This window comes from Labrus mixtus, chromosome 14, assembly GCF_963584025.1.
Source record: "Labrus mixtus chromosome 14, fLabMix1.1, whole genome shotgun sequence".
Taxonomy (NCBI): domain Eukaryota; kingdom Metazoa; phylum Chordata; class Actinopteri; order Labriformes; family Labridae; genus Labrus; species Labrus mixtus.
Genome location: NC_083625.1, coordinates 5,836,256 through 5,855,652, shown reverse-complemented (window position 1 = coordinate 5,855,652; position 19,397 = coordinate 5,836,256). Strand labels below are relative to the sequence as shown.

Genomic DNA, 19,397 nt, shown 5'->3' with positions numbered 1-19,397 from the left:
AGACTGAATCACCATGTTATACACAAAGACAGACATGGACGGAGGGCTGCTTTATTTTAAATTATACTTTATTTCATATAAAAACAAAACAATAAACAAATAAATTAGATATTTCTAAAATAATTCTCTTGAGGAAATGTTTAAGAACGTTGTGACAGTTTACAGTTTTGTACCTGTGAGGAGAGCGGAGAGCTGGAATGTAAAGATGTGAACGTATGGGACACTTTGTGTGTAAATGTAAGAGCTTCATTCCTAAATGACACCAGCTGTCACACGATGATTGACAGCATGAAAAACAAAGACACGTGGAGAGAAGACGTGTGAATCCTTCAGTGATGAAATGCATGACTGGTTTATACACACAGGGAGATGATTGGATAGCATTTAAGGCATATCGGAATAAAACCCTTAATTCAGGGGGTCGGGGATAAAATGGGAAATACTGCAGGTTTGGATCAAATGAAGTTTCAGGACATTGACACTTTTATAACACAACATTTTTCAACCAAAAACAATCAAGTCCAATGGAATCACATGCATTTACCATCACGTTTGGGAGAGATTCAGTGAAAGATATCAAAAAAGTTAAACCAACAGCAAACGTTAATGATGGTTTTTTGTGTTAATTGTTCTGTCTGCGGTCAGATTCAGGGGGGGGGGGGCTGACTGGGACTCAGTTGGTATTTTTGCCCACAGGGGAGTTTTCTGCAGCTGGTCCTGGTGGCAGTGGCCGAATCTGAATTAAGATTTGTAATTTAAAAGATGGCGTCTGTGGGGATAAAGATAGGGGCGTTTGGGAGAGAAGAGGACACATTACCATAATAAGAGCCTCTTCATTTGCACACAAGCCCAAGCTATCTTAAAAAACACCACCCCCCTCCCCAAAAAGAACTCCCTCTGGTCTGCAGTCACACCCATTAAGCCTGCAAAGCCTTCATTGTCCGGCCGGGCTGCGGACCTGAGGACCCCTTGCCAACAGATTGGGCTGGGTGAAGGGGTTAGAGCCAGACAAAGGAGGGACCCTCCCCCTTCTCTTCTATTTGAAATCAATCACACTGGCTTTCACATTCAGTGCCCTCCTCCCTCTCCTCTCCCTGTGCTCCTCTTGTTGTCAGCAGTGACACTGGGCTTGAGTCCCCCTTTTTTCAGGACGGGGTCCCACCCTGGACACAGAGCTGTTGTTGAGAAAGACCACGCAACGTTGCCTCAAAGTTTACATGCTTGTTTGTTCATGTAAATAAGTCTGGTGACCTTTGGGTGCACGAAGACTTCAAACTTGAAGACCTCATATCACTTTCTGAACGCAGCTGTAATTTCTGAAACGTTTCCGTGCTCTTTCGTCCAACAGCAGCAACAAGAACTTGGATCCTTCTGGTGTTTGACCACAAATTGTTTTCCTGGGATGGAGGTGGAAGCAGTTTACAAAAAAAAAAGTGTCGAATTGAGAGTTTCATTCCAAAATTTCAGAGTTAAAAGTTGAAGCCCAAGACGGTATAGTTGACCACATACGTTTATGGTTTGGGTCGTCAATGGAAAATAAGATTTTAGTTCTAATCAGTTGGTCCAACCTCAAGATATGAATGTTTTTTTTTTAATGTTGCGGATATCGATCTTTTTTTTTATATCAAATTGTGAGTTTGTGACTCTAGTTGGACCACAGTGCGTGTTAAACTGAAGAGGGTTTTCATTCAGAATCCTTTTTTATGAATGTTCGTCTCAACTGAACGTGTTGGCATTTTGGAATGAAACTCGAACATGACGACAGTGTGTGACAGTCATGACAGGTTTGGCCCTTGAAAAACACTTGATTCAATTCCTCTCTCCTTTTTTTTTCGACTTCAATAACCTTCACTTTTGTGTCATTCAGAATAATTTATAAAAAAAAAAAGGCAATCGTCTTTATGTCGTTGATATGTACATACAATATTTAGATATTCTAATATATTCACAGGAAATCGTAAATTCAGGCACTTCGCTGCAGATACAGCAACTTCTTAGCACAAGAGATCCTGAGATTTAAGACTGTTTTCTTCTTAAATAAGCATCACAAAAGTAAAATAATCTTATATAAAGAGATTTATATTTAACAATCCGTTTCTTCTGTTTTATCATAGCAAAATAAATCTTTTTTTTTCTTGTTAAAATGTCTTTACCAGCGAGGTTTCGCACCCTGGTTTTGGGCTGAGATCATAGTCCGTCAAGCTCGTGAGGCGTTTAAGTACCAGGGGCTCTTCTGTTGTGTTTTTAGTGCCGCAGTTTTCCAACGTTACAACTGTTCATGGGCACAGTGCCAGAGCTGATAGTCCAAAGTACCACCATTTGTTTGTCCTCTTTTCTTCCGCTCGTTCTTCTGCACACAATAAATGTCTTTTCTTCAAACCTTTAACCTGTGATGAAGCCCACCAGCCTCAGTGCTCCGTGTGCATGTGTGTCCGTGTGTGTTTGTGTGTAAACACACACATCTACGGGCTTCGTCTGGAGCCATAATGAAGGTTCCAGATAAACTTTCAAAATGCAGCGATGGACCTTGAACACGGCTGCCAGTGGATGTTACATAAAAAAACCCCAAAGAAGTGTTTCCTGTTTGCTATGTTGAGCTTATGTTTGCCAATGTGTGTGTGTGTGTGCCTTCAGTCGTCAGTCTATCGGAGCGCCGCCTTCATGTCTATCCGAGAGCGCACATCCTGGTAGCCCAGGAGGCAGGGGTCTGTGGACAAGGCATCATGGGTAAAAACAGAGTCGTTGTCGGAGGAGCAGGAGCTTGACGTGTCCTCACATGACGGGGAGTACTGCTCGAAGGGTGTTGACAGGTCCAGGTACTGAGAGGGAGAGAGGAAGTTCAGAGATTAGAGAAATGAAACAGTTTGTAACAACAGAAGAAGAAGAAGAAGAAAAAACCACACAGTGAAATGTTTGTTAAATTGGCTGTAAAAGGAAAAGGTATTTGGCACGTTTTGGAACTGCTTATGAACGTGGTGTTCCTCAAATGTTGTCCAGATGTGGAGAACATGCATCATCTCAAGCTGTAGACCACCACAGTTATGGAAAACAACAGTTTTGATTGGGGCGGTTCAAAGATAGATTCATGAATACATGAAACAATAAAATTCAATCACACAAACTGTTAAATGATCTTCAAGCGATTGTGTATCCAGAGAGAGAAATTTCAGCTTTTTGTTTGCAATGTTTTTAGTGTTTATAGAGTTTATAAGCCCCTGATTCTGCTCTTTACACATTCACTCTTAAACACTGAAGACATCTGGTCAGCAGATTGTGACAGAGAGGAGGAAGTACATGTGTGTGTACATCCTTACAACTCCATATGTTAGCGTGTGTGTTTGAAAACTCACCTCGTCAGAGATGGACAGCAGCACTCGGTCCAGCTCCTCCACCAGCTGCTTGAAGGTGGGTCTCTGGGTGGGCACAGCATGCCAGCACTCACGCATCATCATGTAGCTGAAAAACACAACAAGAACAACATTAACCAAACATTGTAGGCAATCTGTATGAAGATTTATTGAACATTTTGACAGTAAATGATCTTATGAGGCATATTCAGGCATATGGTGGGTTTAGTTTATTTATGATTCCCCTAAGAAGATACAATACAATACCCATATTGCATAAGATTCATATAAAAACTAAAGTATGGGACACAGACTCAGAAAACAGGTCCATAAAAAGAAGAGTATTTCCTGCTTACAGTTCATGTGTGCAGTTGGAGGGTTTGTCCATGCGGTGTCCTTCCTTCAGCAGCTTGAAGAGCTCCTCCACAGGGATGCCTGGGTACGGGGAACCTCCCAGTGTGAAGATCTCCCACATCAAGACCCCAAATGACCACCTGAGCAAGCAAGAAAAAATAGGAAAGAGATTTTTTGTTTAGTGCATTTTTAAAACTTTTGTTTCTGTTGCACTGTTTGTTCTCCATTCTTTGTTTTGCATAATGAGAAGTTGGACTTACACATCGCTCTGGTGTGTGTAGACTCTGTCAAACAAAGCCTCTGGTGCCATCCACTTCACGGGCAGTCGTCCCTGCAGAGCGAACACAAACACGTTAGAGCTCCACCTTTCTTTAACCACAGCGGCTCACTTTTTCAACTTCTTTCTGTCTGTCTGGCTGCAAACCAGTCTGTGTCGCTCCATGCTCGCACATTTCTTCCTCCCTCCCTTCTTTCTTTCTTATTTCCTTCTCTTCTTCTCTTTTCTAATTAAGTCCCATTAAGCCTGCTGCCAATCAGAGGCAAACATCAGACATCTGTCTTGAGGGGTTTTAAAGCTGTAAAAGGAGCCAGACAGGCGTATCTGAACATGAAGATACTTGGATTCTTTGATTAAATGATAAGAACATGATACCTTATTGATCCCTGAGGGGAAGTGTTCAAGTCATTAAAGAGGGATCAGATGTCCTCTCCTTGATGTCTGATCTTCTTTTTGATTAACATTCAAATATACAAAAGTTCAGACTAGACCTGAGTAGGCTTTAAAAAATTTGGAATTTCTGGCATTTGGATTCTTGACAAATGTGTCGGTCATGAAGGGGTTGCTGATGCATTCATACAAATATTTACATGGTCAAACATGTTAGAGTCTCAATGATGGGAAAGTTAAGAGGCGTTGTTTGAACTGCTGTAGAGCAAAGGTGATTCCTGAAAACTCTCGGGCCACAAAGTGTCACTCACGTTGGTGGTTTTCTTGTAGTAGTCAATCTGGTGGACTCCTCTGGCCAGGCCAAAGTCGGCGATCTTCATCACGTTGTCCTCCGTCACCAGGACGTTTCTGGCTGCCAAATCTCTGTGGATGCACTGCAGAGAGAGGAGAGAGAGAATTAAAGACTGACAAACCCTAAAGTAATCTCCTGATTAGAAGATGAGCATAATGTTTTAATGTTCGTGGTGGAACAGCTTAAAGGTTTAACGTCTACTTGATAAGTCGTCTGATTTTATGGCTTGTGTTTTTCTTTCTTTTTTTACATTCCACTTAGAGGTATAATTAACATTCCTGTACAAACAAAAAGGTCCAACTGAACCCTGCAATCAAAGGTTTTACATTTATGAAAAGCCCTTTTACTTGTGAGACAACATTTTCTTGTCTGTCCCAGGCCGTGGTTTGGAGAGGTCATGACGGGGGAGGCAGAAAATGATTCATGGTAGATGTTCTCCAAAAATGAGAAGACTCAGGAGTCTAAAGTCAACACACAGAGCCTCATTATAGTGAACGCAACAAAATTAAAACGTCTTTATATAGAGAGCCGGGAGTTTGAAGAAAAAACAACCCTCCGGGAGGAAAAAAAGAAAGGCTCTGTTTGCCCACATTGAATGGATGTCATTAAGTTTATTTGGGTTTTCATTCAAAATAGACGTGGTATTTGTGGGGACGTGCGAAATGAACCAGTATTGGTTTGTGGGTCTCCCCATAATGGAGGGTTAGATTCAGACTCCTGCATTCTTAGGAGGCTCTAGAGCCAGAAACCTGATGCCTACACCCAGACGACGGTTCTGCTGCTTGCTTGCTAACAGATTTATGGCTGCGTTAAAAAGGACAAAGCCCTGAGACGGAGGGACGGACAGATGGATGGAGAAGAGTAAACATGGACTGAAGCTGCTGCAGCTCTCTGTTCAGGAATGCCTGTCTGAGACACCGGCTGGCAGCAGACAAAGAGACGTGTTGATAAGAGGCACACAGACACAGAGTGCGTGCTGGGAAAATAAAAAAGGAATAGCAACAAGGTGGTGGGAATGGGAAGAAAGGAAAAGGAAAGGGGCAAACAGAGGTACAGAGGACAGCAGGAGAGACAGGATCAAAAAGTGCTTCCATGATGACCTCTCTGAAACCAAGGCCAACACCTAAATCCAAGAGCTCAATCCTAATCACAATTCCTATTGAGTATAAACATTTGGATTTATACAGATCAGAAAGCCAACAAATGTTTAACATTTCACTTTCAACCTTTCATTTTGTGGTTGTACTTCTTGCCAAAGGAATGTAGATACATCTGAGGTTTATGGAAGTATCCCTGCAGGGCTGAAGCACTCGAGACGTTTCTTAAGAGCACCCAAAACCATAAACTAACCTTCTGGCTCGCACCAAACTTGAATAAGTTTGATGTTTGTGCAAGTTCTGTTGGTCGATACCAGCATGTGGAAAGCTTCTGCTATATCAGTTTTAAAACAACAACTTAATGTCCCACTGTAAAACAAACTTTGGAATACCTAAGTGTATACTCCATCAATTCTAAGATGATGAATTCATTTAGTTATAAGAAGTCAAAAACTTCAAATATCTTGTTTTGTTAGACGCAGAGCGTAAGTTTCTTCCATTTATACGAATATAAAACTGAAGAAAAGCCGAGAATCCTCACATAACTGCATAATTCCTTCATTGGCCCGACTGATTGATCCAATCATGCAAGAGCAGTTTACAACCAACAGCTAATCACTGAGCTTCTCTGATGCTTCTTCTTCTACTGCATGCTATTTCCTCTGTTAAAGTGAACGTACCCTCTTAGAAGCCAAGTACTCCATCCCTCTGGCGACCTGGTAGGCACAGGACAGGAGGTCTTTGAAGGTGAGCTGCTCTTCAGGCACCTTCGTCACATCAAAGGTGTAGTCCATGCCTGGGGGTCGCCGGGCTCGCAGGTACTCCCTCAGACTGCCTTTGGAGGCGTACTCCACCAGCACATACAGAGGGCCTGAGGGGGGAAACACAAACAGGATGAAGGACCAGGGTTGTTTCTATTGTTGATATAGCTCGGAGGCTTGGGACCACCAAAGTTGAAACACTCACTAAATTAGGTTGGTTTGTTGAGATTTGGGATAAAAGAGGGCTTGGGAGGTAGAAGGTTTAAAGAAAGGCATTGTTTTCTTTCCAGAATTAGGGTGTGTGTCATAATTAGCATTTACAAGGAGGGAGATATCCTCTAATCAATGATCCAATCATTGGCTTCACTGCCAAGAAACCATCAATTTAACTTGACTTACTTGACCTGAGCACATCTGATCTCTTTACCCAAATCTAAAAACAAGAAATGTTAAGTCATGGTGTAGAAACGTACCATCCTGTGTGCAGACTCCAAGCAGGTTGATGATGTTCTTGTGTTTGTCCATCACTTTCATTAGCTCCATCTCCGAGATGAGGTCTGCCAGATCTTTGTCTGTGGCGTCATCTGAAGCAAAAATGTATTTTATTTAGGTAATGCCTTCCAAACAGATCTCAGACTCTAGCGCATCCCTAGAAGTATTCTCTGTTCTCCAAATTTCTTCCCTACCTTTGAGCATCTTAACCGCCACTGTGGTGGCCGGATCTGTAGAGTCCTTGTTGATGCCGTAAGCATCAGCTCTGACCACCTGACCGAAGCAGCCTTCTCCTAGAGGTTTACCCAACGTCAAACTAGAGAGAGAGAAACAGAGAAAGTTAGCAAAAATAAGTATGTCCAAATGAAAACTGCAGAAATCCATAATTTGGGGCTCTGGTTTCTAAAAACATAGGTTGGGTAGAGCCAAGAATGGGCTGTGGGCTTTTCCTTCTATTTTTGGTTCCTTCATGATGCGAGAGCTACAATGCTTAAATGAGACTGGGTCCAAGAGGCCAAACTAAACTCTCTTTTCAATGGCAGAAAGTGTTAAATAAACTTAAATTTTAAACATGTGTCCTTTAAATGTCTTACTTAAATCTGTGTAAATGACAACAAAGGTAACTCTATAACTGGCTGATAACTTACTTCTCCCTTGGAAACTCCCAATCTGGGTCATATGGTAATTCAAACTCCATGACTCCGGCCAACATAGGTGAGCAGCTGGATGAGAGGCGAGCTACCCTCATCAGAGACGCACTGGACTTCCCCGACGAGTTGGACTCCACGGAGTACTAAAATAAGAAAGACGAAAAATAAGGTTAAATTATCAGCCCACAGGAACATACAGGATACTATTTGGATTGACCTTTCATGCATATCCTTGCTGTAGGATATGCATGTTCCCATGATGCATTGTGCCCTGTACCTGTCTGCGAAGAGGAAACTTCGAGAGCTTCTGAACAGGGAGGGCGTCAAACGGCTCTCTTCTAGGGTGGACCTGCATTCGACACAACACCACGATGACAATGGCCATGATCAGAGCCAGGAAACCACAGGCGTAGATGATGATATCGGTGTATTTGGTTTCCATGGTGTCCATGGCATCTGCTGCTTCCTCTTCTACAGGCAGAGGAGGAGAAATTATTAGAAAATAATAATTTACGAGTCTATATGTGTAGCTTCATGTATTGTGCAACAACACCCGTATGCAGATGATGCACTCATTTATTCCAAAATGTTAAGTGGAATAATTATTTACCTGAGATAACAGTGAGCCAAGCGGACTGGTGAGCGAATCCAATTGAATTTCCAGCCAGACAGGTGTACTCTCCAGAATCCTCCATGGTAACTTTAGACAGGTAGAGCACCTCCACCTCTGACATGTTCAGACTCCCAGTCTGCAAAATATGGATGAAAAAAAGTTATATTATTAATAAGAATCAGAAATATTCAAACCTCTGGAGATGTGCACTGGAGCCTTTAGGAGTTTGAGAGTTAGTGACTATCTGTGGATAGCTTATGCTTAGTGTGTGCTTAATGCATTTTTTGGTGTCAGTTTGGGAGTATACCACAGCTCCCAAAATGTACTGATAAGTTCCAGTCTTTTTTGACAGAGAACAGAACATATTCATAGTTTAGCTTAAGCTTAAACACTCAGCTGTCTTCAAAGAGGGAAATGCATTAATTCGTTTCCCTTTGCTCCAAACAACTTTTATATAGTACCAACCTTGAGGACCTGAACGTAGGGCGTTCCGTCATGACCGTAGCGACTGCCGTTCCTTTCTATGTGTTTGAGCCACTGAATGTGAGGCTGGGCGTCGCTGTAGACCTTACAGTGGAACTGGACATCACTGCCCACCACTGCTGTTGTGTTTGCTGGCAGTCCAGCCTGCAGTATGGGCCTGTGTGGGGAACGCTCTAAATGGGGAAGAAATCAGAAAGGGGGTTTAGCAGAGTGGCTAAAGATGAAAGATAGAATTAAACTCTAGAGACACTCATCAGAGCTTAAAGGCTTTTCCTCTTCTCAGGGCAATAGTTCAAAGGTGATTCGGGGACATGGAGGAGGAGATTTAACTGATCTGCCAAGCATGGATTCTCAGAAAATCCCCCTCTCACCAGGGGTCTATGTAGCAGGACCCAGACACAGAGGATACTGGAGTCATAGAAAGCTGTGGCTAAAAACAGCGAGGTAACATGACAAACATTTAAAAATACAGAGCAATGTGTTTTTTCTTCTGGCAAAAGAACAGGAAATGTCTTTTGGGATGAAAATTGGTTCTATTAACATGTCTCTTTGTCAGCTGGTCGCCGGGTCTCTTTGATCTGTGCTTACTCTCGCTCTCTGATCTCGTTAACTATCTCGTTAGTCTTCTCCCCCTGTCAATGAGGACGGAAACTGACCCCGTGACGGACTGGAAGCGAACAAATGAACAAACAAACTGCAGTCCTCCTCGATCTCCCGTCACAGGTCAGGTAGAAAAGCGGTGTGGACCGCCTGACCGTCCACATCCTGCCCGCAACAGCCGACGCCAGGCGCCCCTGTCACTTTCTGCTCACCCCACCTATCTTTCCCCTCCCACGGCCTTTCACATTGAAGCTTTGGATAAGTCTCTTACCGAGGACATCGAGGACGTAGCTGTGGGCAATGGAGCCATACTTGTTTTCCACCATACAGGTGTAGTTCCCTCTGTCTGAAGGCACGACGCTCTCCATCACAAGGCTCCAGTGCTGGTGTCTCAGCTGGACAAGGAAACAGACAATAATATTAGCATGGACACGAAATCACTTTAGAATGTCAGACTCCAATCCAAATGAATCCAGTTGTCTTTCTACGTTACTTTATATTCTGAAGACACCAAACTTCTCCAACACTCACCTTGATGCCACCGATGCGATGCTCCCCTCTAAATTCTCGTCCGTTCTTGAGCCAGCGAATGCTCGGCATGGGGCTTCCCATGGCCGGGCAACGAAACTTCACCGTGTTACCAGCGGGAACAGCGTACAGCTTCTTCTCCATACGTTGGGTGTGCGTCCAGTAAGGACCTGTAAAGGACCGAGAACATAAAAGCCCTTTGGTCAGAATGCTCTGACGAAGCCAGAAGGTGGAGCTGAACTTAAAGGTTGCAGCTACTTAGCGGAAAGAAACACACACCTCTGGAGAAGTAGACCTGGTCGTTTTCGATCTCGGCCGACGAGTCGTCTAAGCCGTCGTCCTCATCATCGTCTCCCGACCCCAATGAGTCTGAAAATATGACAAGTAAGGGCAATATGAGGATCATTTTATTTCAATTAAGACCAAGAAAGAAGCAAATATTTAATATATGTAAGATTGATTAATTGAATGATGGAATTTTGTTTGAAATAAATCTTCTAACAAACAGCGAATACCATACATAACTGTTGGCTATAAGCTCTCTGTTGACCAATGAACCAGTAACAATATGTAACAAACATTTAGCAATCTTAGCCAATAAGAGGCATTGAAACAAGTAACCAGTAAGAGTGTCCATACCTGCCACAGTGATGGTGAAGTTCCTCACAGGCTCCTTGGATCCCCTGAGAACACAAACATAGACTCCTGAATCCTCGTACGTAACGTCTGTGATCTCCATGATGGCGCCGCGGATCTGGATTCTTGGCGTGGGCACAACCCGGCCTCCCTCTTTGTACCAGTTCACCGCCATGCCGGGCCGCGTGCTCATGTCGCAGCGAAGTTTCAGGACGTTTCCGGGCTCTAACAGAAGATGCTCTGTGGTGTCTTCACTCAGGTCCTCGAGAACGTCTGTTTGAGGCCAAAGAACCAGTGCAAACAAAGTGTTAGCATGCGGCTATGGGGGAAGTTGTTCAGTGCACAGTTCAGTTCTCGTCTTTCTGTTAACACTGTATTTCTTAATTTCCTTGACTTTCCTTTGGTCTTTTAAAAATTTCCCCACTTAGTCAGCAGGTTATTTCTTCATCTCCATTCTTAAGCAAGCACCATCCTCTTAGATATAACTTAGCTTTTCAACCCCTTTCTCCTTCCCCCAACCCCTGTGCACACACAATGAAATTACCATAGACACCAGGAGGCCTAACAGATCCAACCCCTCCTCAAATACACCCTCCTCCTCCTTACACTCCAAAAAGAAGAAGAAAAGAAACATCGGGGAAGAGAGACTGAAGCTAATGAACATGTTGCAGCGTGACAGTGGACGGAGAGTAAATCTGAGGGGCGGTGAAGGTTCACTGAAGATCTAAGTGAGCGTTTGGAGGAGAGAAGTTTATTCCGGGCAGGGGAGGAGGAGGCACGCATTGAATCCCACACAGATGGCTGCCATACCATCATCATCCGTTTACAGTGCTTTCCTTTGATGTAACTAGCTTACAGCTTAACCTCTGGTGTCGTCCATTTTCAGGATATTTCAGACACTCGTAGGGAAGCTACTTTGACACTTTGTGGTTTAACAGTGATAACGTTGTTTTCAAAATTCAAGAAAAAAACAAAGTGCTCAAACATTTGAACACATCTTTCTCCAGCATTAGTAGAGAGTTACTGTACCTTGGGGGATTTCAGCAGCAGCCATGTCCACCGTTCTAGAAATGATTGTACCTATAGAGGAAAAAGGGAAGGTAAGAAAAAAAAGTGGCAGAAGTCTGTGTTCCCCTTGGTAGAGCTTCCCTTTAAATACATTTTAATGGTACAAAAATTGTATATTATGCCCAAAAAGTCTCACCAGGAAGAACCTCCAGCCATGCAGACTGCATGGCCTGAACTGTCTGCCCCCCGTGGGTGCTCTCAGCCATACAGATGTACTCTCCTGCATCCTCCACGGTGATGTTGGACAGATGCAGAGTGTTCAGCTTTGACGCATTGCTCTGCAGAGACTGCACCGAGGAGAGATTGTTTTAACACCTTTATGATATTATGAAGACAAGACATAAAGCCTTTGTATCTGTGATGTGATCGGGTCTCACCGTCAGAGCTTTCAGGTGAGGCTGTCCTCCTTGGATTTGTCCCACTTTGCTGGCCTCCGTCTTCAGCCACTGCACCTTAGTGGAGGCCGGCCTGTGAATTTTACACACCAGTTTGGCCTGACCACCCACCACTGCTGTCGTGTTTTCAGGGTAACCTGGTGCGATTAGAGGCCTGGAGACACGAAGATCTAGATGGAAAAAGTAGGCAAAGACAAAAAGGACGTTTAGGTACTGTGGTGCCATTCCCCAAATGTGGAGATTTAGATTTATTTTCATGGTTGACTTTAAAAGTTAAAATGCTAACTGGCTCGTTGCATCCTTCAACACTTTCTAACTTTTCATGAGTGATTCTTTTTTAATTTCTAGACCAGTTTTCCTGCTGTTGTTCCACAGATTTCAGAGTCTCGGGTCTAACTAAGCAGCAACAGCAGCCTCCTTGGTTCAAGTGAACGAGGTAAAAAATGTGAAAAAGACACAGTGAGGTCTCTGTTTACCCCTGAAAGGTGCCGCTAGAGAAGTACACAATGTTCCTGAACAACCCGCTGTCATTTAATGCCACCAGGACCTGCAGATAGAGTGCCCTGATAACCCACTAACTATCGTGTCACCATCAGCCACAGTGCCATCCATTCATGGGGTCACTCGCCCATTTATGTGCTCGCCCACTCACTTGTCCGAACATATATGCGCCCTGGACAGGAACCTCGCTCTCTGCTCGGTCACTCAGAACGAGCAATTTTCCAGAGCAATTTTCTGTCTGATTGCTTCCTGCAGGAGCGCTTAGTGAAAAAGGCAATCTGTTTTCTTTTCCAAGTGAAGTGTTGCCATTTCTTTTAATCGCCCAGAGTACATGTAGAGGTGACGCTTCAGGGGCAAACACACTCTAACTACTTTGTAAGTGGAAAATCAGAAGCAGTGATTGGTCAGAGCAGGAACAAATGAAAGAAGTGCATTTATGGTTATTTTTTATTATGAACAGGATCATTATTTAGTCTCTTTTGATTGAAAGACTATTTCTCCTAAATTATGAGGATTACAAGATAACAACAAGCCATAGATTTTCCTCTAAAGGGGCAAATTTGAAAAGCAGTAAAACTAATAGCCAGCAGTTAACCACAGACTAACACACACACACACACACACACACACACACACTAACTTAAAGCCACGCTAATGAACTTGCAGAGACAGGGACGGTGCCCGGGAGTTGAACTCGCAGCAGAGTGTGAATTGTCACCCAGAGGCGAGGGGGCAAACAAAACACAACACAAACAAACCGCTCAGAAGCTCGAGCCAAACAACCAGTCAGCCGGCCGGCCTGCTGGTCGGGTGGGCAGAGGAGCCCTCGGCGGAAACAAGTACGGACAAAGAAGAGGCCTAGGAGCAGCATAGACCTCCATAAAAAGTACAGTTCAACCTTGTCAGCGTTAATAAGAGTTAGCTATGGATTGTTTAAAGTTATTGTAATGTAGAAGTAGGTCAACATAAGAGCTTCTTTAAAGGTTTATTTTTAAACTACTGTAACTTCTCCTTTGAAGAACAGGTAGACAATAGAGTGTAAAAGCGCCACATTGATATAAAAATGTACTTATAAGGGTAATTTGTCTCATTAAATATAAGTTTATTTCAAAATATTTCCTGTCCAGTAAACGGAGTAAGCAGACTTTTAGTTTGGATCTTGTGTCCCATCGCTGTTTCTGAGGTCAGGATTCAAGAACGCTGTCAGCTGTGACTGATTTTCCTGACTGAAGTAAACGTTTCTGCTCATGCTTGTTACAGTAAATGATTGCATTTAATGAACGGACGCTACATTTGTTAGCATCCATTCATTATGTGCTCAAACAACGGTTAAGAGGTTTGCCGCTCAGAGGTCAAACTCTGTCCACAGGCGGCTCTGGTCTGAACATTCGGCCTGACCAGCAGATGCACTCCTCAAAATGTGCCAACCCACTTATTGTGCACAGAGACCAAAGTGAAAGACGGCATTCTTTGGCACACTTTGTTCTTCTTTATGTTGCAAACAGCTCACTGTGGAGTGGCACAATTAAAAAAAGATGTAAGTTACCAACCATGCTTCAAACCCTCGTATTATATGTGTTCCTCTGCTGTTTTTATATTGTACATTTGTTTTTAAGTTTACTTTGTCTGTTTGAAGAGCAGTGGACAGCACAGTTGGGACTAAGCTACGCTGAAGCTTTCACATACTCTGTAATGATGTGGCAGAAAACAGAACTTAAAATACGTTTCCTGAAAGAGGGAGAAAAAAAAAACATTGGACTAGTCAGATCGCTGCATTTAGCAGCATGTGGTTAGTAACGCTAGAAGTATAATTATATCTGAAAAACGACCTGTTTTTTTTCCTCGCTGAGTTTTATCAGATTGGGAACATGACACAAAGTGCCCGAGGACTGAAAACCATCGAAACAGTTATGTAAAATATAGTGTAATTTGTTTTTGTTGCGACTAGTCTTTTTTTTTTTATAAAGAAAAGCAGTTGTAGAAAACTGTTTACTGAGCGTACTGATGATAATGTGTTACACTGGGAACTACAAAAAAATGCTTGTGGAGACTTTTGCTTGAATTTATTTGACTCGGACTCATAAACATGGTTCTGAATTGAATGTTTTAAGTAGGGAATTCAAACACTGAAAGCATTCTTTCAAGTTTGACCTTGAGTAATTTAACAAATTTGACTCAGTTCCTGTAGGCGCTGATTTGGTAGGGAGACCGAAACAGCACAAAGATAAAAGCTGCATCTCCACAGCTGCAACCTCGCGTTTTACAACCTAAAGATCTTTCCTTTATCAGTCCCGGTTTGTCTCTTTCTTTTTCTGTCATGTATATAAACCTTCAGATGTTTCATTGGGCCCGTCTTCCTGCACATTGTTGTCTAAACACGCTGGGTCCTGCAGTACAAAGTGGGGCCGCGGGGACAGTGAGGAGACAGCTTCTGTACTGTGTGCCTTCAGGGGAAACTATCCACTTTGCCTTTCATCAATCTACACCAAAATGTCACCTCTAACTTCTTTAATCTGAGATAAAAAAAAAAAATGATTTAGCAGAAGAGAAATGTGCCATTTTGTCATAGAACGCTGATCAATTTTTCAGATAGAGCTTTTCAAAGTGGAAAAATCTTTATGGAACGCAAAGCCGACAATGTCTGACTCTTTGCATTGGCTTCTGTCTGTAAAGCATGAATGAAAAAGCCCCTTCACCCCCCCTCCTCTTCCTCTACAGCTGGCACGCAGCCAGGCAGATTTACACTTCCGAGCCTCAGGGCCTCGGACGGATCAGGTAGCGCAGTTTTACGGCAGCAAAAACACAGAGAGCTTTTTTTTTCTCCCCCCCCCTTCCTCCCTCCATCCAAACCTTGACTTCAGCCTCTCTGTCATTTTTCCTGTCACCTTGACTTCCTCCGTGGCCGCGGCTGCCAAGAAACTGACACTTTTCTAACAAGGGAAAGTGGTCTGATTGTAACCTTAACAGATCACATTTCCACAAAAAAAGTCTGTGGTTTACACGAGCAAACCTTCTGACCAGACATCCCTTTTTTACATAACACAATCCCCCGGAGGAAAAGAATCTGAAACTGATGTGATTTGTCTCTGCTGTAGGGCTTTTTCATGATCTTACCTCTATTTTTTCCTTCCTCGATGGCCCTGGCAGAGACTCTGTCCATCATACACAGCAGGAGAACGCAGAAGGTGCAGACCCTTCCCATCTTCTTGATGTGATGTTCTGGTTAAAAGGTCTTAATGTATATATATTTGAAGCCTGGAATTGGCCTCACACTCCGGTCCCTGGCATTGGAAACTCCAGAAACCCACAAAGTCCCTAAAATTGGATCCTGCAGAGACAAAAAAAAAAAAAAAAACACAGAAGGGAGACGGTTATCAGTTGATCAGAAACCTGATTCTTTCAGCTTTGGAGCGTCTAAATGAAGCTAACTCTTCTGTTCAGGTTTAAACCCGGTGTCAGAAAGCACAAACTACGCTCGGCCACACAGTCAGAGATCCTGTTTTGACTGTGAGCAGCTGTATTCGTCAGCAGATGTCCTGCTAACTGTCCCGCTCGTCCGCCTCACATTGTCCAGGCTCTCCTGCGTCATGAATAAGGAGCAGGGCTGTTACCGCCTGTTGTTTGTCAATGGATGGTGCTCAGTCTGGCCCCGGGATAATGGGCCCTCACTAGAAAAACACTTGAAACTTGCCAGGAAGCTACAGAATCTGGAGGGGCAGCAGCAAGAGTCGACTCGCAGCTGATGAGGTTCGAGACAGGAGGTGGAAAAACACAACAAGATTCAAGATTGGGTTTTATTTGTCATCCTTCTAATGTATCTGAATTATCTTCTTCCAGCCTTCTGCAATGTAACAGAAGAGAAGCTTAGAGAAATGTTTGCAAAAGTAGGATCGACTTTGACACCTGTGATGCCTCAAATCTTCATGTTTCATATCCCAATTCAACTCTACACTGCACTTGTCTTTCAACATGGAGGGTTAAAATGCTGTAAATGACACCTGTCTTTTTTTTCAATAGCTAAGTTTTAAAATATTAATCATAAGACTGCAGCTAACCATTAACTGTTTGGTTTGTCAGAAGACAAGGCCAGAAACCTGACTTCGAGTGTGTGATTTTGTGAAGACAAACCGTGCAAAACCTTCAAAGATTTGCACTTTATTTGAACACAATAAAAGCAGAAAATCTGCGTTATTACGTTGAATATAGTATTTTGAGTCAATTGTTTGTCCTTCCTTAAGTATGTAATTTTGTCCAAAAATTAAACCATCACACAAGTTCCTTGATTGTTTACTATCAAGTATCATCTCTCATAAATCTTGTCTCTCATAACATGTGACTGATTTCTCAATGCACAGCTTAGATGACAGATGTATCTTTTTAAACTACAAGATACACAACGTTCAGCCTCGACATAATTTACCTGTTCAAATAGAGTAGCACCTTAATATCACCATTATCATTCAGGCTGTTACCTCAAACTGAATCTAAATGATGAAGAGGTTTGGAAACAGATAAATGGAATGATAAGTCCTGTTGAAATGAACTAAATCTGCAGACTAAACTATAAACCAAGAAAAACCAACAAGAACACTAAAGGCACAATGCTGTGATTTTTCTTCTGCGAGTCGAGCCAACTGCGCCCAGGCGCCAGACCCCGGTGTGTGCGCTCCATGCATGCAGGCCGCGCCCACACACACACACACCGTTTAAAGAACCAGCCTGCTGAATGAAACGTATTCTTTCTCAATTAACGACTGGAAAAAAAAACCCTTCTGCTGCTGATTCCACTTGCACACTGCTGTATTTATCTCGAGCTCTGATATTGCTCTGCTCTGTGCAGAATTTTATTCTATGATTAACTGCAAAGTCCTGTCACATAAATCACACTTTATAACTCAGTCAAGTGCAATGTTAGTCCTCCTGAACTTCAGAGCTCCTCCAAAAAAAAAAGTAAGACAAGTTATTAATCATAATGTATGGATTTATACTGGCTTGAAGGGCCACAGTGTCTGCACATGTGATCAGTCGATCAACTCGATCAATCGGTCTGACACCTTATCAAATCCTCAATATGAACAAAATGTAACTTTAAATGTTTTAATTCTAATTTCTCCCAACATTACCACTATTCTCGCACAGGGCTCTCATCATGCACTGTGTCGGTTTAATAGGTTTATGCAGGTAAAATAAAAAAATAAATGTTCCTTTTAAAATATAATATGGGAATACATGTGATCTGCAGTCTGGTTAGGTTCAAACTCCACTCTGATCGACACAAACACTTTCCTCCTGACAAATAGATACGCAAGGTTCATAAACGTGTTTTATATGTCGCTGTTGAAATCCCTGTTTCAATTGTCAAACCACGGATTAAATCACTGCAATGCAATGCAAATAAGTCATTCTTGATGGTGGAGAAACCTTATTCCAAGGAATACTCTCTACTTTCAAGACAATCTCTGAAAACAAACAATAATGGAACAAACACTGCACATTTTGAGCAATTCAATAAGAGGCTTCCTTAAGTAGATTTCGTGTTATAATCTAACCCAATCACCACCCTGCCTGCTGAGAATGAATGAAACAATAACTCTCCAAGAATCTCCAGCTGTCTCAGTCTGTTTTTCACCCACCTTTCCTCCCGGTCTGTCCCCGCAGAGATGAGAGGAGAAATCACTCCTTCTCCCGGTCTGAACGAGCGAATATTGAAAGCCTCATTTGGAGCTTTAAGGTCTCCTCTGTATCCTTTTCCAAAGCAGTCTCAGATCAGGTGAAAACGAAGCTCATAAATCCATCAAAAACAGCCCCCTTGGAACATGAACGACAGCTGCCGGGCTCCCTCTCTCCTGGTGACCGGCGGAAGGAGCTGTGTGATCCCGCTGGGCAAAGTCCACTGCAGCCGGCTGCTCAGAGAGCTAAATCCACTGAGAGTATAAGAACCGCAAAACACGGTGGCAAAACGGCGGATTTTGCGTGGGAAAATATGTCCTTTCTCGCTTTAAAATATGCTTCAAAGATCCAATTTGGTGAGAGAAAGCGAGATTAAGACAGGCTGGTAAAACGTGTCTCGCAGTTTGGAGTCCCGTCTTGGTTTGGCTGTATAGACTTGGCTAAGTGTTTCCGCGCGTCTTTACGCACGCTCTTGTAAGATCTCGTCTCCTCTGTGAGTTTGTCCCGGTGAAATCTGCCGCTGAAATGCGGAGCTCAGCCTCCTCAGTCCGTTTCTCTTCCACAGTAAAGAGAGAGAGAGAGACTGCGTCTTCCTCACAGCAGCTCTCATACAGCACTAACTGCTCCTCTCCGGCCGGCAGTCACAACAACAATGGTCTGAGAGCGGCCAGGGGAGCAAGAGGAGGAGGGAAGAGAGAGGGGAGGGGTGCGCTTCTGTTACCCCCCTCACAAAAAAAAACTAACCCCCATCCCTCCAAAGAGCTGGCAAATAAAACCCAAAACCCTCCACCCTTTCCTTTTCTCCACATCGCGTTGAAGTTGTCCTAAAATCGAAAAATACAAAACAAACTTTTACAACCGTTATCGAAATATCCGTACGCATGCCAGAACATCCTCATAAATCACGTTATGAAAACTGTTTGTGCTTTGTTTTTTATCACGCCTCATAATTTATTGCAGCTTAATTGTCCTCTATGCAAACAGAGCGTTAAGGCCTCTTTAGGAGACGCATTCAATTAAGATGCGCCAGTGAGTGAAGGCTGTGAATTGCCTCCACGTTTTAATTGCATCAGTAAGAGAACAGCACCTCGTAATCCCATTAGCTGCATGCAGCAGAGAATCAAGATCAGCCCTGTTTTATTATCATCTTAACACAACGAGGGCTTAATGTTTGGAACAGAAG

At 43.1% G+C, this 19,397-nt stretch overlaps 1 protein-coding gene across 1 annotated transcript; it reads right to left on the bottom strand.

Moving 5' to 3' along the window:
* Window positions 1–50: 50 nt before the first annotated feature.
* On the bottom strand, window positions 51–18,867 carry fgfr4 (fibroblast growth factor receptor 4). The gene is made up of 21 exons (XM_061056481.1): window positions 18,178–18,867; window positions 15,659–15,872; window positions 12,026–12,213; window positions 11,785–11,935; window positions 11,610–11,660; window positions 10,584–10,853; window positions 10,224–10,313; window positions 9,948–10,114; window positions 9,688–9,811; window positions 8,799–8,989; window positions 8,331–8,469; window positions 7,998–8,191; window positions 7,718–7,863; window positions 7,265–7,386; window positions 7,052–7,162; window positions 6,498–6,688; window positions 4,680–4,802; window positions 3,962–4,032; window positions 3,704–3,841; window positions 3,351–3,456; window positions 51–2,819 (listed from the first exon to the last, which is right to left on the bottom strand). The coding sequence occupies exons 2-21, from the start codon at window positions 15,744–15,746 to the stop codon at window positions 2,643–2,645; spliced, it is 2,838 nt and encodes a 945-aa protein (XP_060912464.1). The 5' UTR covers window positions 15,747–15,872; window positions 18,178–18,867; the 3' UTR covers window positions 51–2,642.
* Between the last annotated feature and the right edge of the window lie 530 nt (window positions 18,868–19,397).